The 26,467-nt window shown below is 36.1% G+C and overlaps 1 protein-coding gene across 4 annotated transcripts in view; it reads right to left on the minus strand.

The window, feature by feature from the left end:
* Nucleotides 1–26,467, minus strand: part of PGM2L1 (phosphoglucomutase 2 like 1) — a 109,667-nt gene that overhangs the window by 29,769 nt on the left and 53,431 nt on the right. For all 4 annotated transcript variants that reach the window (XM_034995485.1, XM_034995486.1, XM_034995484.1 and 1 more), the window contains 3 exons: nucleotides 5,570–5,737; nucleotides 1,800–1,906; nucleotides 991–1,075 (listed from right to left, as the gene is read on the minus strand). In XM_034995485.1, the coding sequence (XP_034851376.1) occupies nucleotides 991–1,075; nucleotides 1,800–1,906; nucleotides 5,570–5,692 (315 nt within the window). In that variant the 5' untranslated portion in view covers nucleotides 5,693–5,737. The remainder of the gene's footprint in view (nucleotides 1–990; nucleotides 1,076–1,799; nucleotides 1,907–5,569; nucleotides 5,738–26,467) is intronic.

Raw genomic sequence — 26,467 nt, forward strand, 5'->3', positions numbered from 1 at the left:
TCTATCTATCTATCTATCTATCTATCTATCTATCTATCTATCTATCTACCTACCTATCTAATTTCTACACCCAACATGGGGCTCAAACTCACAACCCCAAGATCAAGAGTCATATGCTCTTCCAACTGAGCCAGCTAGATGCCCCTGTCCTGTTCATACTCTTGATAAATTTTTTACCAAGAAATAAAATACTTTATTCTCAATGTTTTTAATGTTTTAATTATAGTGTACTAAATAAGTATTAATTTTACTATTTTTTTCTTTCCCTTAGACATTTTAAACCAAGAATAGGGTATTCTTAATGTTTTGACAAAAAACTTTAAAGTTCACAGAACAGTTGTAATTTTCCCATTGATTATTAAGGATCACTGTGCATGGTTTCAGCTTATAGTTATCTTTACAGTCCAGCAATACCATGCAAAGCAAGGACTGCCTGTAGTTTCTAATCTTCATTATTATATCTTCCTTAATCCAGGAATTACTTATATTTTAAAAATTCCAAACATACGGGGTTTTGTGAGTTTCTTATCTCTGATCTCATTGCATTGAGGTCCAGGACCATGGTTTGACAAGCAGTTCTCTGGTATTTACAGAAATTTCCTTTTTGACCCTGCTTGATAAGAATGAATATCCTACTGAATGCAGTATCTTCACGCACACCCCCCCACTCAGATCAAGCATGCTAATAGTATGTTCAAATCTCTCCTTAGCCATTTTTATCTGCTTGATAAGCCAGTTTCTGAAAGAAGAGTATTAAAATATCAGACCATGACTGTGGACTTGTCATCTTGTTATAGATTAAAATCTTTGGTGGGTCAACACATGCTTGTTGAATGAAAATAAACTCAGAGCAAAATTTGTTTTCCTTCCTTTCGTCCTTCGTATCACTTAATATAGAACTATAAGCATGACAAAGATTTGAATCCCAGTTGAATTAAGAAATCTTTTTAAGAGCAACAAACTGTACAATCAATAACATGTCACACTTACTACAAAAGGTGTAGGAACATATTTTGAAAAAAGGTACACAGGAACATCTTTGGCCAGTAAGACTGCAGCAGTGAGTTTAGCAAGTCTAAAAAAAAAAAAAGAGAGACAGAGATTTCACTTAGTCCTTAGCTTACCATACATTTTAAAACCCAACCCTCCACAAAATAAATGTTTCATATTATAATTGTTCTGAATATGTAGTAGCCTAATACAGCCAATTCTTAAAATCACTGGTTATTTAGGCTTCATGCTCCAACTTAAAAATGTGAAATAAGATTTTTTTAAAAAGGAACTTAATAAGAAATAGAACTGATATTTTAATTTCTTCCTTTTTCCTCCTCCTTTACTAAGAAATAAAACCCGCAAAAGGCAAAAAGAATGGAGGAAAGTGAAATAAGAGACTTTGATCAACAAAAATGCATAATTAAACCCTGAAAAAAAAGTATCACTATCTCATGATTACCTATGTATGAAAATACCCTAAAACTAATTAAATGTGAGTATAATGAGAGAATACAAGCTATACAATCACTCCTACCCAATACGTTGGCCAAAATATTAAAAATCATAACATAAACTATGATGTCATTCTAAATACTAACCCTAAATATTTAAAAATTTTAATCCTGCCTGTAAGAGCTAAAGGTTATAATACAACCTTTAAAATGCTTCTAGTCCGGCTCTAAAATAAACATTAGCATGTGATCACATTTCTATTTGACAGTTTCCTGTTTCAGAAAGCTTACTACTAATTTTTTTTAAGGTTTTATTCCAACCCAACTTAATCTCTCAAACAATTCACACTGTACCTCTGGCTGCTGCAGCTGCTAGTTACTTGACCCCGGGTGTCATACCCAACAACAAAGCCTCTCTGCTTGAAGTCTGAGAAACATCTTTCAAGGTATTTGTACATTCCCTGAAGCAGATAAACACAAAAGATTAGTTCCTGACTAATACCTGCATTTTCCACAACTTAAAATCTATTATTTTTTATGTGTAGTGTGCAGCTTATGGGCTCAAAGGGAACTGGCTTCCGCCTTTATGCTCATGTTTACCAGTGTGGGAACAATACTGTTCAATCCTCAGATGTGAGATGACAAACATTTATTTCCTCCAGTTTCAGACACATTTAATACCACAGAAATATCAATTAAGTAACTATGAAAGCCAATATAATACATAAAACGTTAGGGAAAAAAGAGGGGACAAGAGAGTCAGTGTGCTAAAAACAAATTGTTTGAAGAACCAAAAGAAATCTTGCCTTAAGGCTGTAGACAACAGAATTTTGACCATTTTAGGTCCTGCTAAATCATAACACTGAAGCCAACCAAAAGATTTGACTTGTTTATGACACAAACATTTTTAATCAGCAATATAAACTTTTTTTTTTTTAAAGATTTTATTTATTTATTTGACAGAGAAAGACACAGCGAGAGAGGGAACACAAACGGGGAGTGGGAGAGGGAGAAGCAGACTCCCTGCCGAGCAGGGAGCCCGATGCGGGACTCGATCCCGGGACTCCAGGATCATGACCTGAGCCGAAGGCAGTCGCTTAACCAACTGAGCCACCCAGGCGCCCACAACATAAACTTTCATTAGAACATTTCTTTCTGTCCTTCCTTCCTTCCTTCCTTCCTTCTTTAAAGATTTTAAGTATCCTCTACACCCAACATGGGGCCGGAACTCCCAACCCCAAGATCAAGAGTGCACGTTCTACCGACTTAGCCAGCCAGGCATCCCATTAGAACATTTCTTTCTTTCTTTTTTTTTTAAGATTTTATTTATTTATTTGTCAGAGAGAAAGAGAGTGAGCGAGCACAAGCAGGTTCCCCACTGAGCAGGGAGCCCGACGCAGGACTCGATCTCAGGGTCCTGGGATCATGACCTGAGCTGAAGGCAGATGCTCAACTGACTGAGCCACACAGGCATCCCACCCATTAGAACATTTCTATAGATGGCTGATCCCATTTGTAATTCCTTAGTTTTAAAATCTCACAGAAAGAAAATTTCATGAACTAGGAAAATTTGCAGTCAATGGTGACAAAAAAAGAAATGAAGTATTTAATATTGAAATCATCACAAAAATAAACTAGAACCATTTAAGTATCCTATGAATGATTCGCTAACTTTAATAAATGCTTTTATCTCTAAAAATAACACTTCATACTGTAATAGTGCTTTAAAACCACTTTCACAAATGTTGCCACATTTAATCCTTACAACCCTGAAAAGAAAAATGAAGATACTTTTTCTATTTTTGTCTGTCCTTCAACATCTTTTCAAAAAAAGAGTAGCATAAGATTGAAGCTCCACTTAATGACTTGCCCAAGGCCATTCATTCAACTAAAACTAAATTACTCTAATTTATTGAAGACCTACTATATGTCAGGCACTGCTAAGACACTATGTGGCAGCACCAGATGAGGCCCTAGTGACTTTCGGACCCCTCTTTCATGGCTCTTTCAAATATAATTGTTCTTTCCAACCTGCTCCTGAAAGAGAACTTCAACCACCTCCATTTTGGCCTTCATCTGTACTATCTAAGCTCTTCTTTCCAGCTTATCTCTTAAATCAGGCAAAAGACCCGGTTGGCAAAGCATCCTGTGATGGGAACCAAAACTACCTACCCCTCCAATAATGTCAGCAAGACCCTTCATGAGGGACCCCAGGACAATGACTAACCTGACCTTTATTGCCGACCTGCACATACCCACTACTTTTGTCCTACACTTTCCTTATATAAACTTAGAAGTTTTTTGGGGCACTTTGGAGACAGTCTTTGAGATTTTTTTTTTTAATTTTATTTATTTATTCATGAGAGACAGAGAGAGAGAGAGAGAGAGAGAGAGAGGCAGAGGGAGAAGCAGGCTCCCCGCAGAGCAGGGAGCCCAATGCGGGACTCGATCCCAGGACCCTGAGATCATGACCTGAGCCGAAGGCAGACGCTTAACCATCTGAGCCACCCAGGCGCCCGACAGTCTTTGAGATGTTAAGTCCACTGTCTTCCCGGTATTGGCCTCACTGAAATAAATTCCTTTCTTGTTTCACCGCCACTGTTTCTCTGCCTTTGGATTTTGTCAGCAGCAAGTGGCCGAACTTGGGCTGCTTAGGATCCCCAGTCAGGTGCTCTTGCACCTCTGTACTCTGGTTATGAGCTCCCTATGAGTGTGTGTGTGTGCGAGTGTGGGTATGTGCACGTGCACACATGCTTAATATAGCCCACATTGGTCAGTTTCACCAATTTATTTGTTTCTAAAGATGATGCTGTCCTAAAATCTCACAGAACTTCCTACTATTATCTGGTATAAAAATCTACCTTATCTTATCCCCGTGTACCTAGATTCTGAAAAGGGCTAGGGCTTAAGAATCAGATTCCATTAGGCTTTTCCTCTTCACACAGTGGAATCTCAACTCCAGTAAAAATTTACATTTCCATAGAAATTGACTTTCAAACACCTCCTCCAATCCTTTTTGTAAAGTCAAGGAATCTTCCTTTAAAATGAAAACTTACAAGGAAACGACGAATTTATTAAAAAGAGTGACCTGATGCATCTCTGGATGAGGAAAAGAAAGGGGGCAGGGGTACAGAAGTGGCAGGTATCCTACCTATTCAGTCATCTTGTTGTCCCTTTTTCCCCATCCCCTGCATTAGCCTTTGCCTTTAGAGAATTCCCTCAGAATAAGGCTAAGGATGATTTACTGTTTGGCAGTATTGATTAGAATTATATCTACTGAGCAATTCTCTAGTCCAGAACTATTTTTAGTATATGCTAAATGAATTTTAGCCTCAAAGAATAGTTCTCCTTGAATCAGTGGGAATGATTCACTAGAAAAAGAAGTAATCTGTTTCTAAGAGAAATAAATTGTATCATATCATACACTGTCTTAAAGAACTCTCATGGACTATAGGAAACAAACAGAGGGTTGCTAGAGGAGAGATGGGGGGGGGGGCAGGTAACTGGGTGATGGGCATTAAAGAAGGCATGTGATGAGCACTGGGTGTTATATGCAACTGACAAATTATTGAACTCTACATCTGAAACTAAGGATGTACTCTATGTTGACTAGTTGAATTTAAATTAAAAAAAAAGAACTCTCATGGATATGAACACTGTCTTAAAGAACTCTTGTGCATATGGAAAACCACATCAAAGAGAAATATTTTCAACTACATTTTCCAAATACTCTGGTTAACCTTTATCAATGGCCATATACCAAAATGAATAATTCTCTTTTTTCTAAGTTTGTTTTTTGTATTAATTGGAAATGTCAATATCCATTTCCTGATTTCAAACACAAAGTAACATTGTCAAGAGTTTGACAATGGTCACCAAAAGGACTCTTAATCAGAAAGTTAGTCTATAACCTTGAAGATACACAAATGACTTCTAAGATAAATCTTGTGCAAGACCAAAGGTCAGCATTTATTCTACATTTTTTATTTACAAGAAAGTACCTTCCTAGATATAAAGTTTGGGTTTTTTTCTTGTTGTTTTTTTTTTAGAAAGGCACAACCTAATTTAAAAAGCCAAAAAATAGTGTGATAAAAAGTATACATATAGTACTTTGTAATACGTACCTGTGTTGACTGTATTACTGTAAGGTCATTAATATAGCAAAATCCTGCCCCCATAGCAGAACGAAGTCCTGCAGTCCCAAAAGTCATTCGGCAACAAAGACGATCTCGCAGCTCCTTGTTCATCCCATTCCGTAACAGATTTTCAATCTGCTCTTTTGTTTTGGGATTCTATAAAAAAGTATTAAAACTTAATCAGGATCACAAGCAGGGTCCTAATATGAAGCCCTTCTGAGGAGCCAGTAAGTATTACGCATATATCACAAGGTTCTAGACACATTATAAATTCCACAGTGCTACTGATCAATATTAGTATGTATAATAAAACAATATTGGCCATTTACTGAGTCCCCCAAGGAGTCAGGCCCTTACTGGAGTCCATTTACATATCTCTAATCGTCATAGCATATTTTGTAACAATATTCAAGAATTTTTTTTAACAAATTGATAAACTTAAGAGCTATGGATCCAAAATAAGCCTCTTAGTCAAAAAAGAACATTAATTAGAGTCTATATTAAGTTTTAAAAGAAATATGGAAGCTATTGGGCAAAAGCCATCAACACATGCTGACCAACTACTTCCTAAATCTCTGTGATTCAAAGTGACCAGATAAGCCTTCCTGCTCTTTAAAGTCACAGAAAACCACGTGACCATAAAATGGTCTTAGATATTAAATGTGGACTTAGCTAAAAATGACAATGAAAATTCAGTCCAAACTTGGCTTGCCAAGCAGGACACACCAACACCTATATTTTAAGATTCTGTGTTTCATTATCACATCTTTTACCTTATTTTCATAAAGCTCAAGGATGCCCCTGACTGAAATAGTACTTCACAAACAATTAACAAACTTCAAATAGAAATGCAATAAAAATTAGAATAAAACTTGAATGGAATTTTCCAGTATTTTCTTTTCAAGAGTAAGAATCAAATACTACGAAAATAAAGTGAACCACAACTTCTCCCTTCCATTATATATATATAGTATAGATTTAGTCCATACTAAGAGCTTAGATCTTCTACATCTATAGCCTATACAATGATAATGAATATTCAGAATGATAAACCAAGGCACCTACAAGGTGTTAAATATTAGAGTATATTTGTACTTGCAAAGAAATAAAAACATATTAATATATATTTAAACAAAAAGGTTTTCTGGTTATAGTGGAATTAAAGTAACCAGAGTACATGCCACAAACTAATGAGAAGCCATGGAAATTCTGATTAACTGAAATTGTAATCTGCTAAAAATGGATAGAGTGTAAAAAAATATATATATATATACACACATATATATGCCATATACATATATAAAATATACATATAAAACCTTGACTCAAGGAATTTTTTTTTTTTTAAAGATTTTACTTATTTATTCATGACAGACAGAGAGAGAGAGAGAGAGAGGCAGAGGGAGAAGCAGGCTCCCAAGGAGCAGGGAGCCCGATGCAGGACTCGATCCCAGGACCCTGGGATCATGACCTGAGCTGAAGGCAGACGCTTAACCATTTGAGCCACCCAGGCGCCCTCAAGGAATCTCTTTTATAAATGGCACACACTAACAAATACATAGCCTACACAAAAATATGAATAGCTCTTTTTAAAAAAAGATTTTATTTATGTGAGAGAAAGAGAGCCATGTGCACGAGTGGGGGAGGGGCAGAGGGAAAGAGAGAAGCAGACTCCCCACTGAGCAGGGAGCCCCACACAGAGCTCCGTTCCAGGACCCTGGGATCATGACCTGAGCAGAAGGCAGATGCTGAACCAAGTGAGCCACCCAGGTGCCCCAAAATATGAATAGCTATTAAGAGAAGAATCTAAACAATAAGATGACCTGGGCTACTATATATTATTCTAATGTCTAAGATACCACCAGATTTGATACAGAGGTCAAAGAGACTAGAAGAGGGCTAACATTTAAAAACAAGTATAAGAATGGCAAAAATTGAAGACTAAAAAAACCTCCATTCTGTAGAGGGTACATGGCAGTGTCATATGGTTAGTGACACTGAAATTGGGATAGTCCTGGGGCACCTGGCTGGCTTAGTCAGAAGAGCATGCGACTCTTGATCTCGGGGTCATGAGTTTGAGACCCACACTGGATGTAGAGATTACTAAAATTAAATAAATAAATTTTATTTTAAAAAAAAGAAATTGGGATAGTCTTTTTAGAGTTTCAGCCACTATCAAAATTTAAACTGCATATGTCTTTTGGCCCATAAATTTCTCTGTCCACAGCAATACCTTCACCCAAACAAAAAAAGATTTATTCATACAAGAATGTTGATTGCAGCATTTTACTGGTAGTAGTAGTATCACCATTGTATTGATAAAGAACCTAAGATTTAGAAGGGAGACTAGTAACACAGAGCTAATATTAGAGGTCTAGACAGGATTTGAATCCAGGTTGGTCTGGCTCTAAATCCTATACCATCTCACTACAAACAACAAAATAATTATGTAGGGCAGGCTAATAATGCTTCTAATAATAAACTCCAACTGTAAAGTAAAACATTATTCCTTTTGATTACAGCTAAATAAAAATGATCTACCAGACATGAATACTATTAGGTTACTGAGTACTTCCTAATGTTTAACTGTAGAGCTAGTAGAGTAGGACCTAAAAATTCCATTCTCTGTTATAAACATCACAGCTAGTCCTAACCTAATTCCTGGTTCTGAAAAAGCCTATAAATTAGAGAAAAACAAAAATGGATTAAAAATCATGATGCATTAGACATAAGTATATTTTTATGGTAAACAGTGCTAAGTGATTATAGTGACAGGCATATGAAATCTACTTTAAACTTAGATTTCTCCACTATTTTATAGGTAGACATTAAATTAGATATTGATGTCACAAATGTTTTAAAATATACCTAAAGGGCTATCTATGTAGCCATGATTACCATATATTTTCTATTTAGATGAAATTGAATTTGTATTTTGTTGTTAAAACCTTCAAATGACTATGATTTTTATAAGCTATCATATATGAAGATTCTAAAGAACTACAAATTATTTTTTAAATACTATTTCCACATAGAACTCAGATGTATTAAATGAAAAGCAGAAACATATATAATGTGTTTTAATTTGTGTAAAAAGAGGCATGTGTATACTTATATATCATTCCAGAAATTATCCTTGCAAATATGAGAGACTAAAAATAGTGATTATCTCTGATGAGGAAACCAGGATTGAGGTCTGAGGTAGAAAAGTGACTTATTTTTATTGTACAGCCTTGGTACTGTTTGGATATTTTATGAATGTATTACTTATTTTATGGTAAAAATTAGGTAAATATCTATGATGGCTGAGAAAAACTATTATTTGTGTGTCTACATGAATACTTTTTACTTCACAAATTGTTCTTTTTAGAACAGCACTCACAGAAAGCTATTAATAAAACATATATTGGAGCTTTCTCAAATACAAATTATTGTTCACTTAATAAATGTGTTCTCTTCAAAAAAAACAAAAGAAAACAAAAAACAAAATAAACGTGCTCTCTTATTTACAATGCACTCATTACTTGAGGATAGGAGCAGCCTAATCAGCCAAAAAAGAAATAATTGGTTCAACTGGTGTCAACTATAAAGAAAGCACCTCTAAAATTATACTGTAAGTCTGTGGAGAAGTTATATGATTTACATACTTTTTGGTAATGCACTTATTGATCTACTATATAAAATGAAAATTAATTATTTAGAAAGTAAATGCTTTCAATCTGAACTAAATTTGCTCTTAACTAGTATACTTTAGAATCCTAATAATTTTATTACCCCAAAAAAGTAATCCTGCAGAAAATCCAAAAAGATTTTAGTGACTGCTAGCATTTTCTATACTTCATCAGGAATAAAGCTGATTGTTTAGTAGGAAATCAGTAAGCTAAAGATACAGAATTAAAGCCATGCATTATTTTCAAATTTTACCTGTTTACCCAAAATTTTCCTTTAGGTTCTAATCCTATGGATTGCTGCAACTTTATATGGCTGAAATGAAGAAAAGAAAGTGTCTTCTTACCTAGTACTCTGTAGAGTTTTGTTTTTTCCATAGTGTAGGTCCATAAGGTCCAAATTCAAAGAAAACATAAAAGAACTGATTTACCAAAAAAAACCCCCAAAACCAAAAAAACTTCTAACAAACTTCTTACAAACTCTCATAAATGTGAATAAAGCTATATACCAGACCAAACTCACTCCAACTCTGCCTGCATGAAATGAAAGTACTAGTACTCACTTACGAAGGATTATTTTGGACTCACCCAAGCTTTTCTGAACCTATTCAGCTCATAATTAGGGGGTTTCTGTATTATTTATGTGTAATAAATGTAAATGTATATAAAAGTATGTGAAAGTAATTAATCATCATTTTATAAAACAAATCAAGTTTGTCAATGAAGAATTCACCTATAAATCTTCTTTCCTACTTCTTTTATAAACCTAATATTTGTATAATTTTTATACAACTTGAATCTACTCTATTAATATTCTAGTACTAAACCTAACAGCATAAAAACAATTTAAAATGTGACCTTCATTGTTTAGAAGATTAGACCAGATCTAAAAGAACATAATATATATTCGCAATCCAAATCCTAATATTGTTATATATCTAAAGATGAGGCAATATACAAAACTGACTTTTTAGTGGCTCAAATATATCTAAAATTGCCAAGCTGCAAACATTTAAAAATGTTATTGACAGAGGCTGGTGTCTAAACAATAAATACCAGTTTTATATAACTACAGAGAAAAAAACTTTTTCTAAAAAAAACTTCTGTTTTTTCTAAACAGAAGTTAAAATAGGAAATGGCAGTCTGAAAATCTGAAGGGCAAACATTTACTTCTGAGGGTCAGCCAGCTTGAAGAGCCAAATCTAGAGACCTGAAGCAGAACATGTTTTCCCAACCAGATGCTTCCTTACTGAGTCCAAAATATACTCTTGCTGACCAATAATTTTTTCCCATTAAAGGGTCTTTGTGTAATTACAAATTTTATTTCTCAATCTTTAAAATTTCTTTTTCATACAGAAGTATAGTTGACATACAACATTGTATTAGTTTTAAGTAAAAACAGTGATTTGATAATTCAATAGATTACACAATACTCACTATGATAAATGTAGTTATACCATCTGTCACCGTATGTTAATACAATACAATATTATTGACTATATTCCCTATACTGTACTCCTCATCTCCATGACTTATTTATTTTATAACTGGAAGTTTGTATTTCCCAATCCCTTTTGCCTATTTTGCACATGCCTCCACCCCACTCCCCTCTGGCAACCACCAGTTTGTTCTCTGTTATTTATGAGTCTGTTCCTGGTTTTTGTTTGTTCATTTGTTTTGTCTTTTAGATTCCACATATAGGTAAAATAATTTCTCATTTTAAAAAAATTTATAGAAATTAGCATAAATTAAATTGGCTTAGATAAATTTGAATGACTATTCTTGTCATATAAAATGAGATTTCTTTAATAATAATGGCTTAATAAAATTTGAGAAATAACCACTTAATGAATATAAGAATCATATCCAGGAAATAACGATTCTAACTACTCAAAAAGCAGAAAATACAATTCCAAATATAATATATTATCATTTAAGTATAATCCTAAATATACCAAAATTAGTGTGAAAGATGAAAATATTGTTGTGTTTTTTTTAAAGATTTTATCCATTTATTTGTCAGAGAGAGAAAGCAAGCAAGCACAAGCAGGGGGAGTAGCAGGCAGAGGGAGAAGCAGGCTCACTGCCAAGCAAGGAGCCCAATGTGGGACTCCATCCTAAGGGATCATGACCCGAGCCGAAGGCAGATGCCCAACCAACTGAGCTACCCAGGCGTCCCAAAATACTATTTTATTTCAAAACTTAAGATTTCGTAGACAGTCTTTTTTTTTTTTTTAAGATTTTATTTATTTGACAGAGAGAGCACAAGCAGAGGGAGAGAGACGGAGAAGCAGGCTCCCTGCTGAGCAAGGAGCCCGATGTGGGACTCGATCCCAGAAACCTGGGATTATGACCCGGGCCGAAGGCAGCCGCTTAACCGACTGAGCCACCCAGGTGTCCCCAATCTTTTTTTTTTTAACAAAGCACACACATTGAGCCGAATTTTACTGTTTAATAATATAGTCATACTCAAGTATCTATTAAGCTTTAAACAAACAATATTTCTCATATAAGGCAGTCAAAATACATTTCAAGTGTTTGCTGTTTTTCTCTAGGTATTTTGACACATACTTTTCTTGACTAAAAAACAAAATAATGTCTTAATTAAAAAAAAAACAGAAAAAACACCATCTCAGATGCAGAGAAAGCATTTGAAAAATTCAACACCCAATAATTATTTTTATATTTCTCAGTATATTTTTAATAGTAATTCCACGAGGCATCTACCCAAGAGAAATGAAACATATTCACACAAAGACCTGTAAATGAATTTTAATGGTAGATTTATTCTTAACAGTTGAAACCTATTGTCCATCAACTGGTGAATGAATAAACAAATTGTACATCCATAAAATGGAATAACATTTAGCAACAAAAAGGAATAAACTGCTGAAATATACAACAAAACGGATAAATCTCACAAGCATTTTGTTAAGTGAAGGAAGCTAGACACAAAAAGTCTACCTATTGTATGATTTTTGTAAAGGCAAACTATAGGAACAGTAAAGAACTATTACAACTCAACAATAAAAAGACAATCCAATTTAAAACGGGGCAAAGGAGGGTGCCTGGGTGGCTCAGACGGTTGAGTGTTTGACTTTGGCTCAGGTCATGATCTTGGGGTCCTGGGATCAAGCCCCTGGAATGAGCTCCTGGAATGAGCCCGGCAGGATCCCTGCTCAGCGGGGAGTCTGCTTCTCCCTCTCCCTCTGACCCTCCCGCACCCCTGCTCTTGCTCTCTCTCTAATAAAATCTTTAAAAAAATAAAAAGGGGCAAAAGATTCACTAAAGAAGACATATAAATAGCCAATTACCTGTAATAAGTATTGATTCATGCTACAATATGGATGAACTTTAAAAATGTGCTAAGTAAAAGAAGGCAGACACAAAGGAGGCCACATACAACAACAGTATGTTTCCATTTATAGGGAAGGTCCAGAATAGGCAAGTGTAAACTGATGAGTGGTTGTCCGGAGCTGAGGTGGGGGAGGAGGAATGGGAAGTGACTACTAATGGGTATGGGGTTTCTTTCTGGGATGATTGCAATGTTTGGGAATTAGTGGTGACAATTGCATAGCCTTCTGAATATACCAAAACCCACTGAATTATACATCTTAAAATGGTGAATTTTATTTCATGTTATGTGAATTATATCTCAATTAACAAAAACCATCGGACAAAATTAGATCAGTGGTTGACGGGTGGGAACAAGGAGATTCACTACAAAAGGGGCAGGAACTTTTTTTTCTTTTAAAGATTTTATTTATTTATTCATGAGAGACAGAGACAGAGAGAGAGGCAGAGGGAGAAGCAGGCTCCCAAGGAGCAGGGAGCCCAATGCGGAACTCGATCCCAGAACCCTGGGATCAAGACCTGAGCCGAAGGCAGACGCTCAACCATCTGAGCCACCCAGGCGCCCGGGAGGAACTTTTTGCAGTGATACAAATGCTCTTTGATTGTGATGTTGGTTATGCAATTATATATACTTTTCAAAATTCATTAATGGAACACTTAAAGGAACGAAATTTACTGTCAATTATGTAAATGTAAATTATACCTCAGTAAGTCTGACTTAAAAAAAAAAAGTATATAGAAAAGCCCTAACGCTGAGGTTGAAGTAGAGGAAATATGCATAAATACAGATGCATAGTGTTTTACATTATAAAGTAGGAATTAATAACAAACAATATTAGGTGGTTTTTTTCAATTCCCTTTATAAAACATTCGAAAAATATAATTGAATGTTAAAAATACAATATTTGAAAGATACCTGAATTCTCTTTATGAAGCAGTTTTTTTTTAAAGACATACAAATTACAAAAATAAATTCAAGGGTGTGAGCTGTACTGTAGTAGAATATCAACTCTCTTACTGTTAAGTTTTTCCTGAGAATTATGTAAAAGTTCCTTGATGTTTGGGAGAGAGGACATTTAAATCATTAATTCTGGGCGCCTGGGTGGCTCAGTTGGTTAAGCGACTGCCTTCGGCTCAGGTCATGATCCTGGAGTCCCGGGATCGAGTCCCACATCGGGCTCCCTACTCAGCGGGGGGTCTGCTTCTCCCTCTGACCCTCTTCCCTCTCGTGCTCCCTGTCTCTCATTCTCTCTCTCTTTCAAATAAATAAATAAAGTCTTTAAAAAAAAAATCATTAATTCTATGTAACTATGAATCTAATTTTACAGAAACCACAAATGAAACTTACTATCTTTGTAAAATATGACATTTCTATTTAATGAACACCTTAGGCTGTATTTGATGTTATTTTATTGTTGACTTGCATTTTGTTAAGGAACTATGGCTTCTGGTACTATTTAGGAATAAGTTAACAGTATCCACGTTTTCAAAAGTTATATATTAAGTATTTATATATTATAAAAAACAAAATACCTCAATTTTGATTTGAGTGTTTTCAGGCTTTGAAATAGTTTTGACTAAGTGATTTCTTTTTTTTTTAAAGGAGCTGTTTAGCTTTCAGGGTTATCTTTACTTTGATTAAATGAAAAACAAAGCTATTTTTCAAGCAAACAGGAAATTTAGACAAAACTCCAGTATTCTTAGATATGCCTTGGCTACTTTGGGGAAAGGTGGAAGGGGAGGAGAATGGGATCAGTAAAGTGGATATGGGAATTTAAACTGAACCTGTAATTTATTTCTTTAGAAAGGAGATCTGATTCAAATTCAGCAAAATATTATAACAAAATAGGAGATGTTTATCATTCTCCCTGTTTTTAAAAAGGAGAGGTCAATTTGTTAAAAAGCCTCATTACTTCTTTCTGTTGGAAGGCTCTATAATCATCCTAATGTAAAACTTTGTTATCCATAATTCTAGAATAGTCTCCAGGATCACATCTCCAACCCATCTCATCCTAATTACATACTGTCAGACTAATCAGCCAAGAACCAACAATAGAGTCCAATTCCGGTTACATCAAATATAAAGGTCAGGTAGGGTGGGAATTGGATCCCAAAGGCCAGAGATCAAAATCTTTTCAGATTTAAATACTCTCCATTTCTCTGAGCCCCCGAGTTTGTATATAGGGTTAAAAAATGGGAATAACTACCTCAAACAATCCTTGAAGGATTAAAAGAGATTTTTTTTTTTACATGAAAGCATCTATTAACACATCTGGCATATGATCACTCAATAAACAAGAGATTTCCTTTTTCCTTTACGTAATCTTTTTTCTTTTTAGAATTTTTAAAAAAATTTATTCATTTGAGAGAGAGAGGGCGAATGAGGGCAGGAGCAGGGGGAGGGTCACTGGGAGAGGGAGAAGCAAACTCCCCGCTGAGCAGGGAGCCCCACCCTGGGATCTAGTTCTGGGCCAAATGCAGACACCTCCCAGGTGCCCCTCCTTTAAGTAATCTTCACTGCCACAGCAGTCCAACACATGTGCTACACTTGAGCTAAAAAAAAAAAAACTTCATTACTCTTGCACACTACCCATTCAGTTTCATTTCCCTGAACAGTTTCGTTTTCCACTTTATTCTATTTCTCCCACCTTAAATTTTCTGTCCCCATATTCATCATCTATTTCTATCCTATTTATCCTTCAAGACCCAGCTAAAATTCTACTGCTTATGTAGTCTTCCTGACTTTGAATTTCTATGGCTCTTAAAAAGCAGCGTCAGATAGTTGACCATTAATTGTTCTTTATTTGTATCTTATTTTTTTTTTTAAGTAGACTCCACACCCAGCATAGAGCCCAGTGCAGGACTTGAACTCAAGACCCAGAGATCAAGACTTGAGCTGAGATGAAGAGTCAGACACTTAACCAACTGAGCCACCCAGGCGCCCTCTTTATTTGTATTTTAAATATTATTATTAATTTTGAACTATATCCATACATTTTCCTACTTCAAAAAAATACTAATAATACAGATAAAGCTAAACACATCTTTGACTATTACCCTCAGTCCCAGGCCCATTCTGTAGGGGGAGCCAGTAATGTTGTGATGCATCCTTCCAGACCTTTACTGGCATCTACATATGTATAGCTATGTAGTTTTGCTCTCTCTTTTTATTTTATATATCTGGTATCGAATTGCACACAATGTTCTATAACTTGATTATTCACTTAATATATCTTGGAGATCCTTTCAATACATATAGATCTATATTTGTTTTGTTCTGTACATTAAGATATACAGCATGATGGTTTAGTTTATATGTACAATCGACCCTTGAACAACACAGGTTTGAACTGAGCAGGTCCACTTACATGCAGATTTTTTCAGTAAAGTCAGTACAGAATTATGAATGTACTTTCTCTTCTTTGTGATTTTCTTAATAACATTTTCTTTTGTCTAGCTTACTTTATTGTAAGAATACATTTTATAATACATATATAAAGTATGTGTTAATCAACTGTTTATGTTATCGGTAAGGCTTCTGGTCAAAAGTAGGCTATTATTAAGTTTTTTGGAAGTCAAAAGTTACATGAAGATTTTTGACTGCTTGGGGTGTTGTCGCCCCAACCTTCATGCTATTCAAGGTATTGTGAAATGACTGGCACAATAGGTTTAGTTAACATCCATCATCTTATATAGATACAACAAAAGGAAAAAATTTTCTCTTTGTGAGAAATTTCTTTTTTTAAGAGATTTATTTTAGAGAGAGAGAGAGTAGGGGGAGGGGCAGAGGGAGAGGGAGTGGAAAAGAATCTAAGCAGATTCCCCACTGAGCTTGGAGCCCAAGGTAGGGCTCAATCTCACGACCTCGAGATCATGACCTGAGCCGAAACCAAGAGTCGGATGCTCAACCAACTGAGCCACCCAGGTGCCCCTACAATCTACTTTCTTAACAAATTTTCCAATATATCATACAGCAGTGTAAACTATAATTATATTGTCTATTACATCCCTAGTACTTACTTATATTATAACCAGAAGTTTATACCCTTTGACCACTTTCTTCTAATTCTGCATACACAACCCCCATTTGGTAACCACAAATCTGATCTATGAGTTTGGTGTGTTTTTTGGTCTTTTGGGTTTTTTTTTTAGATTCCACATGTAAGTAAGATCATATAGTCTTTGTCTTTCTTGTCTGTCTTATTTCCCCTTAGCATAATGCCTTCAAGTTCCATCTATGTTGTCACAAATGGTAGTGTTCTCTCATTTTTTATGGTTGAATAATATTCCATGGTATATCTATACCACAACTTCTTTATCCATTCATCCCTGATCTAGTGTATTCAACTGTTGCAGTGTTCCAATTTGTTTATCCTTTCCCCTTTGGTGGGCATTTAGGTTTTTTCTAAATTTTACCTGTATAAATAATGAAACATTTCAGAGGAAAAATGACATGAGAAAATGTGAAGCAGAAACCACAAAATAAAACCATTATTTACATTAAAGAGATTTTCTGGTTAGCTGAAAGTTAAAAGGCCTATGTATCTGAGAAGCATAGGATTTTCCATTTACATTATAATTTTAATATTCTTTTGGGCATTTAATAAGACCATGTCATAGTTTTGTTTGGTAAGATCCAGCACTCACTAAATTATCTGGTGTAAAGGATCTCAGGCAGGATTAGATATAGTACCCACCTGTCTATATTCTTTTCCACCAGAAAAATATTATTTTCTCCATTAACTCCCAACACCAGAGGGCAGCAGCCTTAGTACTAGCTGGTAATAGAAATTGACTAATGAAAAAATATTTTAGTAAAATCTGCACTAAATTACTAATCAACCTTTCATTTGGGGGAAAATATATCTATGAAAAACAAACAGACACATGAAATACGTAAAAACAATTAAACAAGCAAATCATGCTGTCTCTCCAAGAGGATGAAAGAAGTCTAATTTAGATAATCCAGGGAGGGACTATGAAAATCTGAAATGGTGAAATATAATACTTATATTCTTTGCTTAGTTCAATATATTTTACAAGTAAAATCTGAAAGAACCAAATGAAGACAAATTCCTTTTCATTAGGTTCTCTAGGCTCTCAGATTTTTTAAATAGGAGGAAAGAAAGAGGGAAAATAATTTTTGATCAAAGATATACCCACATAGGCTTTCTAATGGTCCTGTAGAAAACGTGAAGGAACTAAACAAAAATCCTTTATGAAAGAAAAGATAGGGCAAAGAGAACCCCCAAATAAAAAGCAGAAGCCAGTCTACCTATTTTGAAAATTTCAGGTGGGAAAGAAGGATGTGCTTTCAAATGTGAATCCTTTCCCTTTGAAGTACATATATATTCTTTAAATTCATAGACTTTACTTTTTTTAAACATTTTTTTTATTATTAAGTAAACTCTACCCCACAATGTGGGGCTGAAACTCATGACCCCAAGATCAAGAGTCACACGCTACTGACTGAGCCACCCAGGCATCCTCACCCTAGACTTTACTTTTTTTTTTTAAAAGATTTTATTTATTTATTTGAGAGAGAGAGAGAATGAGAGAGAGAGAACACATGAGAGGGGATAGGGTCAGAGGACGAAGCAGACTCCCTGCCGAGCAGGGAGCCCGATGCGGGACTCGATCCAGGGACTCCAGGATCATGACCTGAGCCGAAGGCAGTCGCTTAACCAACTGAGCCACCCAGGCGCCCCTAGACTTTACTTTTTACAACAGTTTTAGGTTACAGAAAATTGAGCAGATAGTACAAGGAGTTCCCTTCAGTTTCCCCTGTTGTGAACATCTTGTATTAGTATGGTACACTTTTTGTAATTGATCCAATACTGATCCAATACTACGAACTGAAGTCCATAGTTTACATATGGGTTTTGATAAATACATAATGTATTACACATTACAGTATCATACAAGAATAGCTTTACTGCTCTAAAAATCCTTTGTGCTCCATCTACTCCCTCCTTTTCCCTGGTAATTTTCAGAATGACATATAGTTGGAGTCATACAGTATGTAGCTTTTTCAGAATGGCTTCTTTCATTAAGTAGTAAGTAAAGTTTCTTAACTGTGTTTTTGTGGCTTGATGGCTTACTTCTTTTTGTGGCTTAATAACTCATTTTAAAAAAAAATCAACAAATAATATTCTACTGTATGGATGTACCAAAGGTTGTTTACCCATTCACCTACTGAAGGACATCTTGGTTGCTTCCAGTTTTAGTACATTTTTAATTTGAAAAAAATAATAGTTTCAGTTGAAGATGAAAGACTCAAATGCTTGTCTCCTCTTCTTCCTGAGAATTTTAAAAATGACAGTAAAGGTACAAAAGGACTAAACCCATAATGCAAAAAGAACTGGGGAAGGGGTCAATGGGTACTGAGGAGTAGATGAAATTTCAACATATTTCCGAAAGACAGAAAGTAGCATGAAACAAAGCACAGTACGCCAAAACCCTATTTATGCCACTAACATCTACATTTTGTTCCAGCAATCCCACTTCTGGGTATATAGCTAAAAGAACTGAAAGCAGGGTCTTGATGAGATATTTGCATATCTGTGTTCACAGCAGCACTATTCACAACAGCCAAGGGGTGGATGCAACCCAAATGTCCATTGATGGATGAATGGATAAAAAAATATGGTATACCCTATTATTCAGCCTTATAGAAGGAAATCCTGTCACAGGCTACAACATGATGAACCTTAAAGACATTATGCTAAGTGAAATAAACCAGTCACAAAAAGACAACTACTGTATGATTCTCTTTCATATCTCTTTATATGAAGTATCTAAAGTAGTCAAGGGCGCCTGGCTCAGTTGTTAAGCGTCTGCCTTCTGCTCGGGTCATGATCCCAGGGTCTTGGAATCGAGCCCCGTGATGGGCTCCCTGCTCAGCGGGAAGCCTGCTTCTCCCTCTCCCACCCACCCTGCTTGGGTTCCCTCTCTTGCTGTGTCTCTCTCTGTCAAATAAATAAATAAATAAAATCTTATAAATAAATAAATAAATAAATAAATAAATAAATAAATAAATAAAGTAGTCAAAATCATAGAAACAGAGTAGAATGGTGGTTACCACGGACTGGGGGGAGGGGCAAAAGGGGACTTACATAATGGGTGGGTTTCAGACTTGCAAGATGAAAAAGTTCTAGAGATCCATTTCACAACAATGTGAATATAATTAACACTACTGAGCCATACACTTAAAAATGGTTAAGATGGTGGGGCACCTGGGTGGCTCAGTCATTAAGTGTCTGCCTTCGGCTCAGGTCATGATCCCAGGGTCCTGGGATCGAGTCCTGCATCCCTGCTCAGCGAGAAGCCTGCTTCTCCCTCTCCCACTCCCCCTGCTTGTGTTCCCTCTCTCTCTCTGTCAAATAAATAAATAAAATCTTTTAAAAATTGGTTAAGATGGTAATTTTATGTTATGTGTTTTTTCACCACAATAAAAAAATAATTAAATCTTGTGTTTTGTCTTCAGGTTGATCCTCAAAATTGAACATAATGTAAACACAAGGTTAAGATCATCTAAATATTGTTCACTGTGAATCCCTGTAGTGGGTGCCCACCTATGTCTCCTTAAGGTATTGAGATCAAAAGGAATTGTTTCTTAAGCTCTATCAATTCATTGTTCAAAATCATGCCATGTTTTCATTTGCTTCATGTTCAAACCATAACTTGCTTACTCAGGTCTTCCTTCCTTTCCTTCTTCCCTCCCTCTTACCCTCCCTTCTTCTCTGCCATCCGTGGATAACTGCTTTTTCTTTTTTTTTTTTTATTTGACAGAGAAAGACACAGCGAGAGAGGGAACCCAAGCAGGGGGAGTGGGAGAGGGAGAAGCAGGCTTCCGGCGGAGCAGGGAGCCCGATGCGGGGCTCGATCCCAGGACCCTGGGATCATGACCTGAGCCGAAGGCAGACGCTTAATGACTGAGCCACCCAGGCGCCCTGCTTTTCTTTTTTTAATGTTGTTGCCAGAAAAACATACCATCTTCACCGTATCACTAACATCTTCCAGCTTTTTATTATTTATGGCATAGACACATTTCTTGAAGCCCAATGTGGATCTAGAGCACTATAGTCATCTGGGATTTCTTTACATTGGAGAAATTCGTCCATGTCAGTGCTAGTGTCCTCTTAAACAAAACGGGCAATTGGGAGCTCTGGATTTGTGAGTTGGGCTTATTGTTCTGTAGACTTTGATAGCAGTAAGTACATTATTTAAACTTTTAAAAAAAATGACTAAAACATAACCATTGAAATTTAGGAGAGGTAGAGAATCGTGTGAGCTCTGAGTTTTTATAGCATGTATTCGACAAATAATACATACGTCAAGGACTACTGGTACTAGCATATTATTTAGTCTTTTGATGGTAACCATGAGAATAACTAAAAACAAACAGCTAAAAATGGCTTCTAAGGAGCAAATCAAAAACGAGAAGTGGTTAGGAACATTGTTTCCTATTACGTTCCCTTTTGTACATGCTTATGCATATATTTCTTTGAAATAAATAAAAATGCATTGAAGATGAAATGGTGGAAACTGAGGGGGAAATGTAATAAGTTTGGAAATAAAAAGAAAAAATGAGTTTTATTTCTAAGAAGTAAAATGAATTCAAACCCTTATTTATATGTTAAATTTCTCAGAGGGAGAATGTTGTTGCCAGGGAGACCAAAGCAACTGTTGATCTGCAAATTCAGCTCTTTAAAAAAATTCCATGACATTTATTCTGCAATTACATCCTACTCAGGTTTTACAAAAGCCAATAAAATGGTTTTAATGAAGTCCTTGAACCTGGTGTATGTCACTAACATTTACTAAATATTCAGGTTATAGAGTATAGTGCACTGATCAGAAAACTAGAGTAAAGGTCAGGTAACCTCGAGTCTAGTCCTAACTCTGCTGCTTAAAAGTCATACATCCTTGAGTAAGTCATTTACTTTTCTGAAACTAAGTTTCTTTACTTGTAAAAATGGGGATAACGACTGCCTAGTTTGCCTACCATTCAGGGTTGCTGTGAGTATCAAATGAGATTTAGATCATTTTACAAAGTTTGAAACATTACACAAATAAATTCAACTAGTAAGTACTAATATTTCCCCAAATTAATAAAGCCATATGTATTCTGTACTCTTCACTGATTAAAGACCAAATTAATTAGAAAAATGTGAACCAAAAAAAGTAATATAAACTAGTATTGTAAAAATTGGATTGAACTAGGTGGCAGACACAAGCTCTGGTCCAGGCTCTACCACAACTTCTTTAGGTCTCTATACAATGAAATTACACTAGACCACCTTTGTAGAGGTGCTTCTTGGATATATTTTCCATCACACAATGATGATTTAAAAGGGAATTTGTTCACCCCTAGTTTCCTGGGCTATATTTTGCTTGAAAAAGTTTCACTGCTAGATATCTGAAAATCACTGGCTTAAAGTCTTTTATTTCTATTTTCAGGCATTTCATAACCCTAACCTAACCTAACTCATCTTTAGCTTTACATTCTATCCTTTGTCAGTAGAGACCTACATTTTGAGACCAGAGTGCTCTACTTACTATTTCTCAAAATGCCATGGCCAATCTCTGCCTGCACATTTTGTCAATACAGAGCTGTTGCTGCTCCAGCTGGCTGAACAACGCTGCCCTGTGTCCTGTCCCACTCCCCACCCACACATTTACACACCCAAACTTGAGCAGTACTCAGTATCTTGGTTACATCTGCTTTCAAAAAGTTAAAATTTACAGTAGATCAGAGAAAGGTGATAGTTGTCATGTTAAAGAGAATCTGGCTTCTAGGCCAGTCAAGACTTGTCTATAATGGGATAGAATGTATGAAAACATCGAAACAAAGAAATAGGAAGAAAGTGGGAGCCTTAGTTAGCCCTAGAGCATAGAAGGGAAAGAGCAGTTTAGAAGAGTCATCTGTGCATTACCTGGAGGAGGAACACCTTGAACCTCGGACTTGTTGGGTACCAGTGGTAGGATAGTCCCATCATAGAAATGGATGCATTTACTTATTACAGGCCAATGATGTTAAACATTTAAGCACATATCTGAATCCCTGTGATCTGATTTCATGATCACTAAAAATCTTCTGATTCTTTGACTTCCTTGATGGTGCATCTAGGAAATACCCTGACTAGAGACAAATCCACTTATATTACATCTGTACCATAAATTAATAAAATTGCATTCTGAATTCAGACATCAGTTTCAGTTTCTTGAGTAGGGGGACTTCATCCTGAGACAAGACAGACTAACAAAGTCTGAAGGCATAAAAACTGAGGGTCAGATAGGGAACTATAGTAAATTTACCAACAGAATGCCACCCCATAGAAACTATGTGGGATACTCCAGACTGCCCCAACAAAAACCCTGTCTTATTGCATTATTTTCTTTTTAACACATACATACACCTTTATTTATTCAAGGCCACTAAACACATACTGAATGTGTTTATGTGGTCATTCAATGACCACATACTGAATGTGTCTATGACCTCGTCTCTACATACCTTTCCAATAATTTATCTCTCTGTACCCAAAGCTATAGCAGAAACAAACGTTCTAAGTACACAAAGTTTCTATCTCTGCTTGGAATAGCTCCTCTCTATGTTGGGAAGTCTAAATTTTAACTAATTCTGAAAGTTTAGCACAAATAATACTTTTTTTTTTTCATGAAGACTTTTCTTTTTTTTTTTTAATTATTTATTTATTTATTTGACAGAGAGAGACACAGCGAGAGAGGGAACACAAGCAGGGGGAGGGGGAGAGGGAGAAGCAGGCTCCCCACAGAGCAGGGAGCCCGATGTGGGACTTGATCCCAGGACCCTGGGATCATGACCTGAGCTGAAGGCAGTTGCTTAACCGACTGAGCCACCCAGGCGCCCTTCATGAAGACTTTTCTAAATCCACCACCCTACCAAGGCTAAAACTAGCAATTTTGGTGATCTAGGCAGAGTCATTGAGAATCAGCCACATTTGATAGGTTCCTTTTTTTCACTAAATAGATATTAATCAGGTATTAAACTCAGTTTCTCTTCTAAAAGATTATATTTGTTGTCAGCATGTAATGTAATAAATGCTGTAATTTTGATCTATTATTTTATCTATTTTCAAGCAAAATAATACCTAATACCTGAGACCTTAGGCTCAGGTCTGCACTCTAAATTTCAGTGCCCTGGGATATAGCCTAGGTTACCCACACTATCAATCTACAGTAAATACACCTTTGTTTACCAATTAAAAGTATTATTTCCCATTATGAGAGGGATCAATTATTATTTTTATTAAATAATTATTTAATATTTATTCCTTGATTAAGGGCACTTATTACTTGCTCCCTTTGTGAGCTTTTGTTTAATTTTCCCTTCTATGTTCTCTGAAGACATAATTCCTATCTATCTCATTTTTGTATTTTCCACAGGCTTTTAGCTAGTATTTTATATAGAGAGGGCACTTTAAATATAATTTAAGAATTTCTCTTCCATTTTCAGTGAAGGTTCCCCTCAGTCTTTTTGTATGTATCCCATGTTATAAAGTCTTCCTTGATCATCCCAGTCCACAGGTCACTCCTTACTTTTGAATTCCTATAAGGACTGCCTATAAAACATTTAATTGCCACCAATACTGCCCTAGTGTTATCTTTTTGTGTTTATATGCATTTTATAGTCTTTTTATATTTCCATACACCCCAATATCTAGGCACAGCATAGACAATTAATAAATATTAATTCATTCAACCAATCTTTTAAAAAAAAAATCAATGAAGGACTCGTTAGGAAAAGTATAGTCAAAACTCGCACCTAAAAAGAACAAAAGATCTCATCCATGGCAATGAAAACAAATTCCTATTGTTGGGATCAAAAGCTTTGACATACATAGTAGTTACTAATAAATTAAATTGTGTTGGAATTCTACAAGTATTTTCAAATTTCATGAATCTTCCTTTCTCTTCAAGGACACATAAGTGTCCAACAACATTCATTTCCTGAAAATACCAATGAAAGCAGATGGCTTTTTTTTTTTTTTTAAAGATTTTTTATTTTTTATTTGACAGAGAGTACAAACGGGGAGCGGCAGGCAGAGACAGAGGGAGAGGGAGAAGCAGGCTCCCTGCTCAGCAGGGAGCCCAATGTGGGGCTCAATCCCAGGACCCCGGGATCATGACCTGAGCCGAAGGCAGATGCTTAACCATCTGAGTCACCCAGGCGCCCCGAAAGCAGATGGCTTTAAGCAAAAATGATTAACCATATTAAACAGATAAAGTTATCATTCATTTGTAATTTGGTCAGGTTTCTTTCTTTTTTTTTTTTTAAGATTTTATTTATTTATTTGAGAGAGAGAGAGAAAGAGCACAAGAGGGGGGAGAGGGACAGGAAGAAGCAGACTCCCTGCTGAGCAGGTAGCCCGATGCAGAACTCGATCCCGGGACTCCAGGATCATGACCTGAGCCGAAGGCAGTCGCTTAACCAACTGAGCCACCCAGGCGCCCTTGGTCAGGTTTCCATGCTGAAGACATTTATATAGTCAGCTTGTAGTACATTTGTTTTTATTGTATGCTAAGCTGACCTCTGACAAATGGCTTTAAAGTTATTTGCTTTTTACACATCCTTATGGTAATTAATGGGATATCACAAATTCTGCACATTTGACTTAAAAAAATGTATCTAGGGATGCCTGGGTGGCTCAGTCGGTTAAGCGTCTGCCTTCGGCTCAGGTCATGATCCCAGGGTCCTGGGATGGAGTCCCGCATTGCATCAGGCTCCTTGCTCAGTGGGGAGCCTGCTTCTCCCTCTGCCTGCCCCTCCCCCCGCTCATACTCTCTCTCTCTGACAAATAAAAACTTAAAAAATATATATATCTATATGGTCAAATCCTTTAATAAGGAAGTTATTTCTTTAATTTGATATTTGAATCAGAACACTCTAGAGTCTTCCCACTCCAAGTGTGGTCCACAGACCTGCAGCATTGGTATCACCTGGGAGCTCATTCTTGAGGCAGAATCTCATACCCTACCCCAGGCCTACTAAATGTGAATCTCCATTTTAGATCCCCAGGTGATCTGCAAGCACTTTACAGTTTAAGAAGCACTGGTTTAGACTCTAGAGGAAGAAGAGAATATCTAAGATGCATATGACCAAGTAACAGTAAGTAACTTATTGTAATTACTTATTTGTTGGTCATATCTGCTAACTGAAGGCTTGTTGAGGGCAGAACCCCTTCTATTTCCTCACCACTAGTATTCATTCCTAACAGGCTCAGAAAACATTACCCAATGCTCAATAAATATTTTTTGCTAAATGCATTAATGACCAAGCAAAGTGAAAATAAGACTTTTTCAGAAAGCAAATCCTTTAGGAAATTCTTTTGTACATGATTTCACATACTGCCATACTAATTCCTTAATTCACTATTATTAATTCCATTTTAAATACGTTGCCTTCTCTACTTGAACAAATACATTTAATGCACTTGACAAAGCAAAAGCTTGGATCATGTTCCTCTGTTGGAGACACCAGCGGCCTCTTCCACAAGTGAGAGAGCTGCATTTTAACTCTGGCTTTCACAGATCATCCCTTATGCCTGCACATAATGAAATCACCCCAACAACTTGGAGGGGGTGGCAGGAGTAGAGGAGGAAAAGGAATGGGTGAAGCAAGGGGCGCCTGGGTGGCTCAATCGTTAAGCGTCTCCCCTCGGCTCAGGTCATGATCTCAGGGTTCTGGGATCGAGCTCCGCATCGGGCTCCCAGCTCAGCGGGAAGCCTGCTTCTCCTTCTCCCGCTCCCCCTCCTTGTGTTCCTGCTCTCTGATAAATAAATAAATAAATAAATAAATAAATAAATAAATAAATAAATA

This window comes from Mirounga leonina, unplaced genomic scaffold (assembly GCF_011800145.1).
Source record: "Mirounga leonina isolate KUSES-001 unplaced genomic scaffold, KU_Mleo_1.0 Mir_92, whole genome shotgun sequence".
Lineage (NCBI taxonomy): Eukaryota > Metazoa > Chordata > Mammalia > Carnivora > Phocidae > Mirounga > Mirounga leonina.